Source organism: Nerophis lumbriciformis, linkage group LG25 (genome assembly GCF_033978685.3).
Source record: "Nerophis lumbriciformis linkage group LG25, RoL_Nlum_v2.1, whole genome shotgun sequence".
Classification (NCBI taxonomy): domain Eukaryota; kingdom Metazoa; phylum Chordata; class Actinopteri; order Syngnathiformes; family Syngnathidae; genus Nerophis; species Nerophis lumbriciformis.
The window spans coordinates 23,385,971-23,400,939 of record NC_084572.2 but is presented as its reverse complement, the minus strand read 5'-3'; the positions used below and the strand labels follow the sequence as shown (position 1 = coordinate 23,400,939).

Below are 14,969 nucleotides of genomic sequence, written 5' to 3'. Positions count from 1 at the left end.
TAATGGGGATCCATTCAATAAACAATAAACAATAAACATGAGATGTCGTAGTAGGTATTCCGACAAGATGGTACATTTTGACAGCTATTTAGGACCCAAAACTGTGCGAAGACAACACGAAAAGACACTTGTCTGCCCCCACCCTTCCCCTCCCCATTTGTTCGTGAGGATTATGAGACATTCTTCACCTAAATGGGAATATGTGAACATCCCAGCAAACGGCATCCTAATGACAGCAGACGTTGCACAATATGTGATGTTTTATTATGTTTGTAGGCACTCATAAAGTCTGCAGGGATTGATAATCAGTGATAAAGAAGAAAAAAAGCAAACGTTATGCGTTCCGAAATTAATTAAATTAAATTCAATTAATTAAATGTTATTATATATGTGCCTGTTACTACGTTATTTACATCACGTACTGTATATACAGTATGATCTCAATGGAGGTGTTTGTATGTTTTTAAAGGCTTAATAGGCGGAATTGCGCGGCTCCAAAAGGCTCCATTGTAAGCTAACTTTTGATCGCATTCATTTAATATTTAGAATGCAAAAAAAAATAACATCCATCATCATGTCTCTAATAATGATTGTGAACGATAGGCAAAAAAAAAAAAAAAAAAAAGCGCAGTTCCCCTTTAAACTGTAGCGACTGGAATCTCTACACATATAAGAACATAAATATGTGGGAACCAGACAAAGAAGCGATTTGTATTAAAAAAAAATACATCCATCAAGAAAATCTTCGGACTGACAAGGATGGACAGTTTTCCGTTGCATACAAAGCACAGTGGTGGACAAGATTGCCAGAACCAGTAATAAAAAGTAAGGCACAGTGATATACAGTATCCATCTTTTTCCGAAAAGTGTATAGGTGCATTCATAAAAAAGCAAGTCTCCATAATCTAATAAAGGTATGAAAGTGGTCAGGATCAAGCTTTTCATAACTTGTAAGGAAAAACAAAACTTGTTTTTAAAGAAAAAAACCCATTTAATTTTAAGTTTAGCCACACGTTTTTTCATGTGTGATTTAAAGGACAAGTTCTCATCAATAACAATCCCCAAGTATTTACATGTCGTGACCATTTCAAGTGCAACCCTATGAGCAGTGAGACATTTTTAGAACAGTCGTTTTGAATAATATCCAAAGATATTTAATATATAAAGAATATCATATCGTATCATTTTGTGAAGCCATTTCCAATACACATTCTTTTTAATAGCAAAGAACCAAGATATTTTAATGGTGATACATTAGTTGCATAAATAAGACATATCCCCAATACTTTAGTCCAAATACTATGTTTTAATGCCTGTTATGGTGGCCATTAGTTGTTACTGCACAACTCTAGGAAACAAATGTGTCAAAGGAAATGCCTAAGCTCACAGGTCAGGAATCGTCCCCTCTTTATCTGGACCAAAAAGGATGACTTATCATTCCAGTCATGGTGTTTATCTGTCTGATTCACCATAAATATTCCAGGAGGTAATGACTGGTTTCCTTAGCAATCCTTAAGTAATTATAGCATGGTTCTACAAATTAGATGTTTTTAAGACAACTGAGTTCTTGCTCTTCATTATATAACTACACCATTTTGCAATTATCTTTATGGAAAGTTCCCTGTCAACATTTCTGATCTTCGACAACAAACCTTAACTGTCTTACTGTTCCAAAAAAACACGTACGAATATTTGTGTAGGTGACTGACAAACAAGCTAACCTGCTGAGCGTTCCTCTTGTCCGTGGTCGCCCTGCGTAGGTTCTCGGCTCCCTCCTTAATCTTCAACTCCTTCCGGATCTCCCGGCGAATTCGTTCACGCTGCTCATCCAGAAGCTGCTGCACGCTGGAGTCGGAGAAGTCTGAGTTCTGATCCAGACCGAGTTGCTCCAACACAGACAACTCGCCCGGGTCACTCTGGAGGGAGGAAAAGTGGAGATGTAATAAGCGTGCCAACATAAAATGTCTTTTAACGTTGATTTGCAAAAAGCAGACACAACAACAGCAGTCCCCCCACTTTTATAAATGGGAGGTGTTGATGGTGAGTCAGTCAGGAGAGGAAAAGATAGCGGGTCAGGAAAAGGCAGTAATGGGAGGAAAGAGAGAGGGATAGATAATGATAGGGGATTTGTGAGGAAAAAGTCAGAGTGAGAAAACAAAAGTAAAGGAATGTAGTTAGTAAAACAGAATGACAGCGGTCTTGATCAGATCATATTTAAAACAATTCAAAATAGACATCATTTTTGTTTCCTGGCATTTATTTTCCTTCTGGGGAAAAAATAAACACAAGTCAGTACCACCATTTGAAAATGCTGAAACCTTAACTAAAGCAATGTTTCTGCCAAGAAGTACAGTTCGGCATGCGACACCTGAGTTTGGTTCGGACACCAACAGCTGCACAAGCTCTGTAAATTGTGTGATGACAGTACAGCTTGCCAGTGAGTTACTAAAAAGACAAAAAAAGTTAACAAGAAAAAAAATCCTATTTTAATAATCTGTCAAAACATGCTATGGCCTGGCTGGTCCGCCAACTATAGATACAGTATCTAAAAAAGGTGATCTGTGGTTGACATAATAATGAAATGAAAGGTTATTCCTATTAGCCCAGTGCAGCATCAATATAATTTTGAATTTCAAGAAACTTTCAACATAACGCTTGAATACTCAATTTCCATACGATATGTTAACATAACTTAATGGAAAAAAACGCCTCCCCCTCCTGTTAGAGCTTCAACCACTTCTTCCTTCTACAATGCGAAAATATCTTTGTAAAGTATTACACCTTGCCCCGAAAAAAAATATGTGAGCCAGACACTTTACCAGGACACATAGAGCGTTAATCACAAAGAGTCCTAACGCTGACTTGCTAATACTGTACAAGAACATACAAAGCAAACAAACCAATCCAACAAAACGTCACCTCTGAGCTGTCATCATCCTCCTCGTCGCCATGCCAACACATAGTTCACGTAGATTTGACAATCCAGAAATCCCAAAAGTCCCCAACAAACGCTACTCTCTTCTTCGGTGAGCCTCCCGAGCTTGAATGAGGACCAAATGTTGATTGTCGTTGGGGGAAAACCCGATAAAAAGAGATAAAGAGAGGGAGAGTAAAGTGAGAGGAGAGGGGTCACGCCTCCTGGAGAGGATATCCGTCCCAACACCAAGCTGCTCAGGCCTTTCCTGTTTCCTCTGCGCAAATTATTCTACGGCGGTCAGCGGAGAACAGCAGCATAGAGAAGAGAGCAGTAGACACTTCATATATCAGGAGCATTTCCTCCCTGTCAAAGGTTTTGTCAATAATTTTGGAGATCTGAGCTTGGGATCAGTCCTGGCTTCATGTCTATTCCAGACCCATTTTTGATAAAATCTTGAGGGTGGACCCAAGGAAGGATGTGTTTTCCAAGTATTAGATCAAAGCCTCTTTCACTTCTCTGAGACGCCTATAGAAAATATAATATCGAGCATGAACAGGGCGATATCTCTAACCACACAGATATTTTATGTGCTTTGGCCTTCTGTCTAAAAGCAAACGGTGTATGATGTTCTTAGTTTTTTTGCTTTGGAAAAGGTCAGGTCCCAGTCTGGGTCAAGGCTTTCCACAAGACCGTCTTCAGAATTTGTACTGAATGTTTTTGTAATAATGATCAATACGCAAGCGACTTCCACACATACAAGCGCTAAGAATGTTGATCATTGGTACACCTGAATATAAAATAATATATAATTATATTGAGGACTTGGGGTGTCAGGCAACATAGTTGCTAGATACTGCTGTACTTAACACTGTGTGGATATAAATATTTTTGCCTAAGTTAGATGATCACCTTTTTGTAGACTTAACCTATAATACATCACAAAACACATTATTTAATAATAATAATTTTTAGAAAGTTTTTAACCCCAAACATTTAATACAAATGTGTATCCATGTCCGTCCTAAATCTTAAAGTCATTATCCAAACAGCATGTGTACGTTTTCTCCAAGTACTCTGCATATTAGGTTAACTCAGTCCTTCTCAAATAATGGTGCGATGCCAGTGGAGGGGAGTGTGACTTCGGGGAACATGTGTTTTTTTGGCCGTACCAGAATACGATGAAGCGAATGTAGCACTTGGCTTCACTGTAACCACAATGAGAGACGAGATAAAAACAGTGTGCTGTTTCTTTTAATGTTAATAAGCTTACAATGTTATGCAGAGGTACAGTTATAACAATTTTACAGACAAATTATACTATTTATAGTCACGGTGAAGATCCAGGGAGGCACGAAATATTTTCTTCTTCCGAGGAGGGGTGTAAGAGAAAATATTTGAGAAGCAATGGGTTAAGTGGAGACTTCAAATTATCCGTACCTGTCTATGGCTATGTTCACAATGCAGGGTCAGATGTCCAATTCGAATATTTTTGTCAAATCCGATCTTTTTATGTCGTCGTCCACATTTAAAAAAAACAATGCACATTTGTGGCAATTTCAAGGATTTTGTGCAATCAAAGTCAACATTTTCTGAATTATCGCACGTATACGATTGAGAAGGAAGAGGGCAAGTATTTTGGCTCTGGCAGTTTGTAGGACATTTGACCTCATCTGCTCCAAAAAGCGTGTGGGCGAGCAGTCGGAGACAGTCGTGGTGGAACATTGACGTGAGTTACTATTATAACATATTAATTTCACCTGTTTTCTGCTTATTTTGTCAACTATTTGTTTTGTGACTGTCTATTTTGGCAAAGAATTATGACGCTTATCCCTTTTTGATGACGTTTTGGATGAGTGCGACTGAAGCATTTAGACTGCGGTCGCATGGCATACATGTAGGCCTGGGGCCGATAACAAATTTTGCTTGACGATATATTGACCTACAAATTATTGCCGATAAACAATATTATTGCCATTATTTTTATGAGACCAAATTAACCATTGAATAAATGAAAATACATAACAATAATGCATGTATATCCTTTCCAATGCCCTAAACTTGTATTTCTTGTGTATTTTAACATTGTAATTGAAATGAAAACGTTTATATCTCCAAGTTAAATAAAACAAACAAATTATAACAGTACAATATGCAACATTTTGCACTTATATAGTGAATAAATAAATTAATAATGAATTAATTAAATATGTTAAATATACAACATTTTGCACTTATATAGTGAATAAATAAATTAAAAATTAATGAATTAAATATGTTAAATATACACAATCATAACAATAAATAAAATAGCTAAATAAAGTAGTGACAAACAAAGTTGCACTTGAATATTGAACATGCTCACCGCTGCTGCTCATTGCTTCCCTCACCTCCCAGGGGGTGAACAAGGGAATGGGTCAAATGCAGAGGACACATTTCACCACACCTAGTGTGTGTGAGACAATCATTGGTACTTTAACTTGAACTTAACTTAACTTTAATTCAAGATTTGCGAAGGGGAGTCGGCTTCACACAGGTCTAAATTATTAATCCACCTAACTTGATTAATTCTATCACATAATGTACATGCTGAAAATTACTTTTAAAACCAAAGACGAAATATAAAAGAAAGAACGCCACTTCACTCTCATGTTTTTCACAAGGTGAAAAACATGAGGTGAAACATGGCAGGAATGACGTAGCCCGAGAACTAAAAACACTCTGGAACGCAGCGGCAAAGTGATTCTACTTGACAGTATGAGCAGTGGAGCGGAAGCCTTGGGCTAGAGAGAATATACGATCTGAAAAGTAGAGTAACATTGGTGTGGATATTAGGGTACTATAGTCACTTTTTGGCTGTGTTCCTTGTGTGTGTTAACCACTCACTACAGACATTGCACAAGGTAAGAAATGAAAGGCAATGGTGAACACAAACCTAAGAATATGTCAAGGAGCAAAAGCCAAATAACTTCACCCATTTACAGTGACATTACTCTGCATTTGGAATTCTATTTGAAAATATATCTCCACCTGCAGCCATGAGTAGTCATCAAAGGTATACTCCTGAATAAAAGGAAAGCGTTACACAGACATGGAGAGACATTACCAGTGAGGGACCATCTGACAAACAAAGAGAGAGCATGGCGGGGACAGGAAGAGAGGGAGGAGAGATGGATGAGGCCACGCCGAGAGGGTCACGAGGTTGAAGCACACAGACGAGACAAATAAGCACAGAAAAGAAAGCGATAGCAGTGGTGCCCAGAAATGAAAAAAAAACACACAACAACAATCCATTGTGAACAGGATAGACGACAAGTGCAGCAGTCAGGTGTTTCTCGTGAAATTACTTTAGTTGTTTTTTGTCTTGTTCCCAAGCCCCCTACTGGGGACATTAGGTAGATACAGTTAATATTGTACTTACATGATATTATTCACCAGCAAACATTAAACTCATACACACTTTGTTCTCTAAAGATTGTTGCTTCTCTAAGGCTTGTAGTGAGGATTGAATTTGACCCAAAATGAGCACAAATCTGAGAAGTAGTAGTACTGTTCTGCCATCACTAGGGATCAAAGAAAAAGTTAAACTGGGTTGCTTTACTTTGATGTTGCTGTCAACAGAATAAAGCTTCTTTATTCAAGACTGTTTTTTAAAGAATTTAAAAAGAAAACCCTAGACCTCCCAAAAGTAAGTACACCCTCCAGATATCAGCAACCATTTTTCTGACAGTATTTCTTCAATACTAACGAAATGTAATTTACAGTAGAACTTTGGAGTAGTCAGTGCACAGCCTGTATAGCAAGTTAGATTAACCATCCACTATAAAGAACCCAACATGCTGTAAATCCATTATTGTGTAAATAGCTAGCAAAAGTCAAGCATGGTGGTGGTAGCCATGGACGTAACTACCATTGAGGACACCGAGGTCATGTCCTTAGTATTTTTTTCAAAGTGGCAAAAAGAAGATGATATAACTGACTGCAAATGTACTTTTGCAACATCATGTGTGCTGTATATCACCATGCGTAGATCATCCTCTATCAATATACGATCTTAGATAATGCACAGCCCGCTACAACTCAAACAACGTAAAGCAAAGAAATCCACACTGCAAAAAGTAAGTGTTCAAAAACATCAACAAAAAAATCAAAAATGAGGGGTATTTTATTTGAACCAAGCAAAATGATCTGCCAATAGAACAAGGCAATTTGGCTTGTCAAGACTTTCCAAAACAAGTAAAATTAGCTAACCTCAATGAACCCAAAAATATCTTAAAATAAGTATGTTCTCACTAATAACAAGTGCACTTTTCTTGGTAGAAAAAAAGAAACCTTTTTGCTTAATATGTTGAAAAATATTCTTAAATTAAGTAAATACTAGTGCCATTATCTTGACATAATGATATGCGCTCGGCATCATGATTTTTTTTTTCATGCTTGAAGGAAGAATTTATTACTTTAAAAAAGTAGTTTTATACTTGTGAGTGTTGATGACACAGCTTTGCAACAGTTGATATTCTAGTTTCAAGCATGTTTTACTCAATATAGGTCATAAAATCTCAGCAACAAGCTGTAATATCTTACTGAGATAATTTAGGACCAAAACCCTTAAAACAAGTAAAAGACTCACACATAAAATCTGCTTAGTGAGAATAATTATCTTATCAGACAGAAAATAAGCAAATATAACCCTTATTTGAGTTTTTAATCTTACTTAGATTTCAGTTTTTGCAGTGCACTTTTACTTTAAACATTATCCGATACGAAATGTTAACATAAAATCATACTGATGTAACTAATGATGCTTTCACCTGAATTAAATTGATGTGAAACACTGTCGGTATAATACTGTAGTCCTGTCAGTCAGGTGCGGCAGCGCCCTAAATGCAGAACACGCGCTCTGCGTAAGGCTTCACGATCAGTGATGTATTCCTGGCCACGTCATGCTCTGTCACTGATTTAAATATGAAAGCAAAATTCCCTCCATCACTTCTGGGGGCTCTGTGGCGGATGTCATTAGTACTTGCAGGGCAAACAAGAAGGTCTAAAACTCGAACCCTGGTCGTGGTTGAAAATTTGGTATGTTTTTTTACATTTATTTTAATGATGTTAAAATTGTTTAATATGCTAAACTTCAGGATATTAATAAAAAAGTGGACTGTTACAAACTCCTGCTGATGATCAAAGATGTTAGATGAGTGATAGATAGTTATAGCTTAATGAAAGCTTTTGTTATTCTGGAAATGTATTGTGTTGCTCAAGGTATTATAATTGATATGGTGCTGGTATACCCATGATTCCAGCCTTTCAAAGTTCCTCTTGGACAACCAATTTTTGACCTTGGTATTTGTCAAATTCTAGTTACGGCCCTGGTGGTAGTGTCATGGTTTAGGGCAGGGCTCGGCAACCCAAAATGTTAAAAGGCATATTGGATAAAAAATACAAAAAACATATCTGTCAGGAGCCGCAAAAAATCAAAAGCCTTATACAAGTATAAGAAAATAATGAAGGCAACACATGATTTAAGTGTCTATATTAGCTACATTACACTGCAAGCTCTTATCTGTGAGGCGGTGCGGTATTTGGATTTGATGTTGCTCATGTTTGAAAATATCTGCTTGCACAGTATTTGTTTTGTTTGCAACAGCCACACACACACACACACACACACACACACACACACACACACACACACATATATATAATATGCATATATATATACACACACACAGTATATAATAGATGTTTTTGTCCACATGTTAAAGGTGTTTAATAAAAATACAAACATGTCTAACACATATAGATTTCATTCTTTCATAAAAAGAATAATATAAACTGGTGCATTACTTTATTCTGATGACTTGCACTGATTGGAATCAGAAAGGAATCACAGTCGTCCACAACTTAGAATTTACATTGCTGAGAGGAAAAAAAGTAAAAAAAAAGTTCTACTTTTTTTTCCAACACCACATGAATGTGGCTTTTTAGCTTTTTATCTGTCTAGCTTCCATACTCGTTTTTATACTCTTTACAAAAAATACATTGCCGAAAACTCTGTAGCTCGCTAGCTTGTATGCGCTAGTTTTATGAGACTTTTATTTTGTTAGCGCAGGCAGGATGAAGCAGCACTTTTATAGTGAAAACAGGAATTGTGCGGTCGGTCTTTACACTTTTGACAGCCGGTATGGAGAGAGAGTCTGTTGAAATAAAAAGTGCTTCTCGAGTTCCTGTTTCTTTTCTTTATACTAAGCTTGCAGCAGCCAGCGTCATCTCACAAGAACCAAGTGACGAAAGTGATGTCATAGTGAAAATTGATGATCAGTAATTTTTTGTTCTTTTTTTTTTTTTTTTTTTTTTAATGCCTCGCGATCGAGTTACACACCCTCCCTGATCGACCGTTAGCTCGCGATCGAGCTAATGGGAACCTATGATGTAAACAAACTTGCGTCACAATCCACACAACTACGGTGCGTTCAAGGACCGTCAAAATTAGTAGGACAAAACGGCGCTCGCCAAATACTCATCAGTGAAGCATAAACACAAATATATTAAACAGTGGGCTTTCTAACAATTAGGAAGGTTTGTGTCGTGTTTTTCCTACTACAGAAACCATACTAAAACAAAAAATATATTTTTCCTCCATCTTTTTCCATTTTCATAAATTTTTTGAAAAAGCTCCAGGGAGCTTCTAGGGCGGCGCTCGAGAGCCGGGGGTTGCCGATCCCCAGTATAGGGGATGTATGAGTGCTGCAGGCGCTTTTACTGTGACATTCTGAAGAACCATAGCATGATCACCTCACTTGGAAAACTTGCTGGCATAGTTTTCCAACATTACATTCCAAACGGACCTAAGACAAAGGTTGTAAAGGTGGGATAGCCAAGTGCAGTGGAATCTCAATTTCGGAACGCCTCATTGTACGAACTTTTCAATTTTCGACAGACCAAATAAAATGATGCTTTGGTGTACGAACCTTTTCTCCGTGAAGACCAATCGACAAGTTAAGGTAATTTTTTAAATTCATAATCATTGTAGTGACATCGCTGTTAAAGTTAAGGAGTTTTGTGATTACAAACAATGTGTGCATCAAAGGGCTAGCAACAGTGTGTCTGGATGTCAGTAAGCAGGGCGGCTTTGTAAGAAGGACAGTTCAGTTCATTGTTGTTTTTTGGCTTTGTTATTACATATAAAGTTGGAGGAGAGTAAATCTGTACAGCAATAATAGCTGTAAACTGACTATTATAAAGTATATTCAAGTTTCATTTCTATAGTACTATCCTTTTTGAGAAGTTACATGTGTACTGTAGTCAAAATGGTTGCTGAAATGTGAGAGTTGTACTCACTTCTATGGGATACTGTGCTGATCTGCAGACAACACAATAGAGGCGCTAAGCTAGCATCATGTGATCAACGCCATTATGCTTACATCGCATGCTGTGGCCAGATGACCAAGACAATTATATGTACCGGTCCATACAGTACCAAACGCCAACAGAAATCATTGGCATTATCACATCATGTGTTAAGATAAGCAAACCAGCCTGCATGATAATAATTAGACATTAGAGACTTTAGAATTCCTTTTATTGTCATTTAAATTTGAACTTTACAGTACAGATAAGAACAACATTTTGTTGCATTAGCTCATGGTAGTGGAGGATAAAAGAGCAAAAAAGTGCAGATATAAATAAATAGATTACTGTACAGATAAATATATTGCACTTTTGCATATGCATCCACGTTTATGGATGTATGTTATATTGTCTTTATATTCCGGCGAGTTAATCCATTTTGGGGGGAATGTCACTGCTTTGTGGACTTGTGTCAGTGAAATTGTGAAAGCAGTTTTATTATGGCTATAATATTCATTAAGTTTTTTGGCATTGGTTACAGCCAGATCAGACATAATAGTGCCTTGCCTTGTGTATAGAATATCCTGCTACTTATCAAGCTACTTATTATTGATGATCTGTTCCAGACACGCTGTGTGTGCTGACCAGACATCTATCGACAGTATAGAGGGCGTTGGATTTTTCCCGATTTCCCACAATGTATTGCCGGTGGCCATATTGGTAGACTTCATTTGTAAACACAATCATTGTTGCTGATCATTCATCAAGTGATACTCACGATGTGTGCCATTGTCAACTGCCACGATCATGGGTATGGAGATAAAACTAGCTTTTATCGAATTATTAAGCACATTTCTGGACAGAGAGAAGCCGCTGAAAAGTACAGTGAACTTTGTGTTTCTTTGGATCATTTCATTTCAGATAATTAAGAACATTTTGTAAGTAAAAACCTAAATGACAGCCCCAATATGCATTTACTTTGATGTGCTTGGTCAAAGAACTTTGATAGTAGTTGTATTGAAAATGGATACCGTACTCACTTCTCTCATTCGAATAGCCTCCACATAGAACAAAACTGAAGCGACATAAGAACAACATTCTCCCAATTCTGCCTCATAGTCACAGTTTGCTGAGATTACCTTAGATTGGTTATCCGTGATTATGCATTGTGTCAAACTTGGGTCAGATCATTTCTGCGCGTGCATGACTCTAGCCTTGACAACACAATGTCCATAGATAAACACAACCGTCACAAACACATCCACAAACAAACCGGCCATAGGTTGCCGGACACTTATCATTTTGAAAGTCCTTCAGGGTGTAAAATGGGCTGGGTTGAAAAATTAAGTAATTCACCATGTATGAAACATCAGGGAATATGTTGTGATTTCTTTACCATGAATTGAGTAACGTGGACCCCGACTTAAACAAGTTGAAAAACTTATTCGGGTGTAACCATTTAGTGGTCAATTGTACGGAATATGTACTGTACTGTGCAATCTACTCATAAAAGTCTCAATCAATCAATACTCTACTCAGACTAGTCCATCTGCTCAGGATCCTTGGATCCAATTGCGGCTGTTTTCCCTTTGTTACGACGAAGGGACTTCTTATCTAATGACTCACAGTATTTCTTCATCGTATCAAATCGGTGCAATGTTATTTTCCACTGAATAGGCCGGGAATATTGCGTGTAGCTCTATCACAAATAATGACTCTCGGTGAACAAAGACTCCCAATATGGCTGCTTGAAGTTCATTGTGATACTTTAGCAAAAAATCCAAAGCGCTTTTTCCACTTCAAGAACTTTGGCAGGAACTTTCCAATTTACCCGGATAATTAAATACCCCCTTGCGATTTCACCAAAAACTACCCGGGTAAATAAAGTTCCACAGGAACTAATTTAGTTCCTGGTGGAGGTGGGAATTTGCAAAGTACCACAGGAACTTAAAGGGGCGGCGAACTGTGCTGTCGGACACCTTGTATTCAAAATGCAATCCGCTATTACAATATGAGAGGACAACTTGTTTTTTTTTTCTTTTTTCTTGTGTACTGTATTTCTATAAGAACATACTTGACAACTGCAACAAAACAAAACAAAAGGAACTTTCAACCTGCAGGAACTTGTGTGTGGCATCTGGGTGCTGAAGAACGCTGATTAGTGGAACAACCTTGCAGTGTTTTTACTCAGCTGTAGTGTATGAAACGAGTAACCTATGCAGTTAAATGTTGTTTATGAAATTTTACAAACTTAATTTTGGTACGCAAGGCTACGAGAAGTGGACAGACTTTATTAAAAGGAATATAAAGTATTCCGCCAGACTTCGAAGCGACTGCAGCTGATCCCAAGACTTCGTTGTTTGAGGATGAATGTAAAATAGAGGAGGCAGTAAACAAGTGGAACAAAGTAAATCAAATCAAATATTCACTATTTACTTTGTTACATGCTGTAAAAGTAGTCAGCGACACGACATTTGTTTAGTTAATAGCCTCAACCCGAGTGAACCTAATGCTAAAAGGTTAACGCTAAACCTGATGTTTTTGTGTCATCACCGTACGATAAACAATGACATTTATGACTTATATATTGCCATTTCCAGCTGAAATGGATCAAAAGAACTCGCCTGACCTTCATGAATTCATTATTCACTGAGGGGACGACTTTCTGAATGTTAGACACTAGACAAAAGCCTGACTTTTTATGAAAAAAATTGTAAACTTTGTTTTTAAAACATATCATTTTGTATGTTACTGCTTTGTTTTTCATTTACTCAAACTTTAGTAAAATATACATGACTTATTATTGTCCGTTTGTTTACATGTTACCAATATGGAAATACTCCTCCATACGTCGTCAGCCTGATTTCTATAAACTACCCTGAACTGTGAAATGCGGTAGAAACACAAACCACGCATGTTTACAGGAACTTAAAGTTCCTAAACTGTTGGTGGAAAAAGGCATAATTGCTGCCAAGTCACTCTCGTTCTGTGGTCACACGACAGCTGCCAATCACCCTCTTGTGAAAACATTTGCGCCATGACCTCTGCTTTTGTTCCCCATTTTAGGAATTCTGCATAACCAAGTCCAACTTGGTATGTAAACACGCGTTGGCCTAATGTGTATTATTTTTAAACGTTTTAAAATTCTGTATGTTGCATGAGCCATGTTACCTTGCACACTTTTACATAACTGTACAAAAAAACATTTGTATCAGGAAGTGAAACTATTAAGTCTTACCAGCATTAAATCACCTGCCTGGAAGCCAAAATAAACATTCAAATAAATAATTGGGTAAGATGTAGTTATTAATATAAGGTTTCATGGTGAAGGATGGTTAACAGTAGGGCTGCAACAACTAATCGATTAAATCAATTAAAATCGATTATAAAAATAGTTGGCGATTAGTTTAGTCATCGATTCTTTGGATCTATGCTATGCGCATGCACAGAGGCAATTTTATTTATTTATTTTCTTAAATGTATTTTAATTTAAAACATTTTTTTTTAATAAACCTTTATTTATAAACTGCAACATGTACAAACAGCTGGGAAACAATAATCAAAATAAGTATGGTGCCAGTATGCTGTTTTTTTTTCAATAAAATACTGGAAAGGATAGAAATGTAGTTTGTCTCTTTTATCCGATTATTAATCTAAGTAATAATCGACAGATTAATCGATTATCAAATTAATCGTTAGTTGCAGCCCTAGTTAACAGATGGTGAATTTTTTTTTTTAAATGTATTTGCAAATCAGAATAAACTTTTTGATACTGTGTAAGAAGTTTATATGCAGTGTGCGTGTTTTAATGTCTTGTGAGAAGGAAGGCCAAGTGTCATGGAGATTGTTCTGACAGGTCTGAGCTATCTGCTAAGATAATATATCAACTTAAAGAACTGGAAACGGGTCGGCAGCCGTGTAGCGCTGATATGTCAGCTTCGCTTTGTGCTGCTCTCGTCATGAAACGCAAGGAAGCAGCAGAAATGGGGTTAAAGGTCAAAAAGAGACTCCCGCCTTTAGTCCAAACACATGAGATGCGCAGTGCGACTAACAAATGTGTGTGTTTGCGTGGCTGAGTCATAGACAGAAAACATCTGCAGGCATTCCTGAGACGCCTGAGTTGTGACGACAGGTAAGATGGCAGCATACAAGAGAGGGAGGGAGTCCTGGAAAGTTAAGGAGCAGCAATGCAGCTACACTACAGTACATACTGTACATGGACAAACTTGGTTGGCCAATACTACTGCAGGAACTAATAAAAATGGAGGACAATATTGACTTCAGAAATGTAACAATATGAAAATGTAATATGACGGTTATTATGAGCAAAATGATCACTGTCATTACTGTTGGCATTGTTGAATGTTCTCAAAAAGTATCACACACACTAAAATCTTTTAACCAAGTTGTATTTTTTTTTAAATATCTAAAATGAATTGTGATTTTAACTTTTTAATTTTATCACCTTCAAATGTGTTCATTAAAACTAAAACTAAGATCCATGTTACAATCCAACAGCTGGTGCGTAATTAGTACAAGTGCAACGTCTGGAGTAACCAACACACCATAAACGATACACCACTGCCCTCTAACGTCTGGGACTTGCAATTGCAACTTGGTGTCATACCTGCAAATGATACTCAAAATGTGATAATGAAACAAGGTATAATAACTGGACAGCAGTCATCATATTCAGCTAATTTTT

At 37.1% G+C, this 14,969-nt stretch overlaps 1 protein-coding gene across 2 annotated transcripts in view; it reads right to left on the bottom strand.

Annotated features, from left to right (window-relative positions):
• pkn1a (protein kinase N1a) overlaps positions 1 to 14,969 on the bottom strand; it is an 81,067-nt gene that overhangs the window by 36,660 nt on the left and 29,438 nt on the right. Inside the window, exons 1-2 of one of the 2 annotated variants that reach the window (XM_061983960.2) lie at positions 2,920 to 3,073; positions 1,722 to 1,916 (exon numbers count right to left, since the gene is read on the bottom strand). In XM_061983960.2, coding sequence (XP_061839944.1) covers positions 1,722 to 1,916; positions 2,920 to 2,961 — 237 coding nt within the window. In that variant the 5' untranslated portion in view covers positions 2,962 to 3,073. Of the gene's footprint in view, positions 1 to 1,721; positions 1,917 to 2,919; positions 3,074 to 14,969 lie in introns of those variants that run through there. The other variant, XM_061983961.1, reaches the window with a different exon arrangement.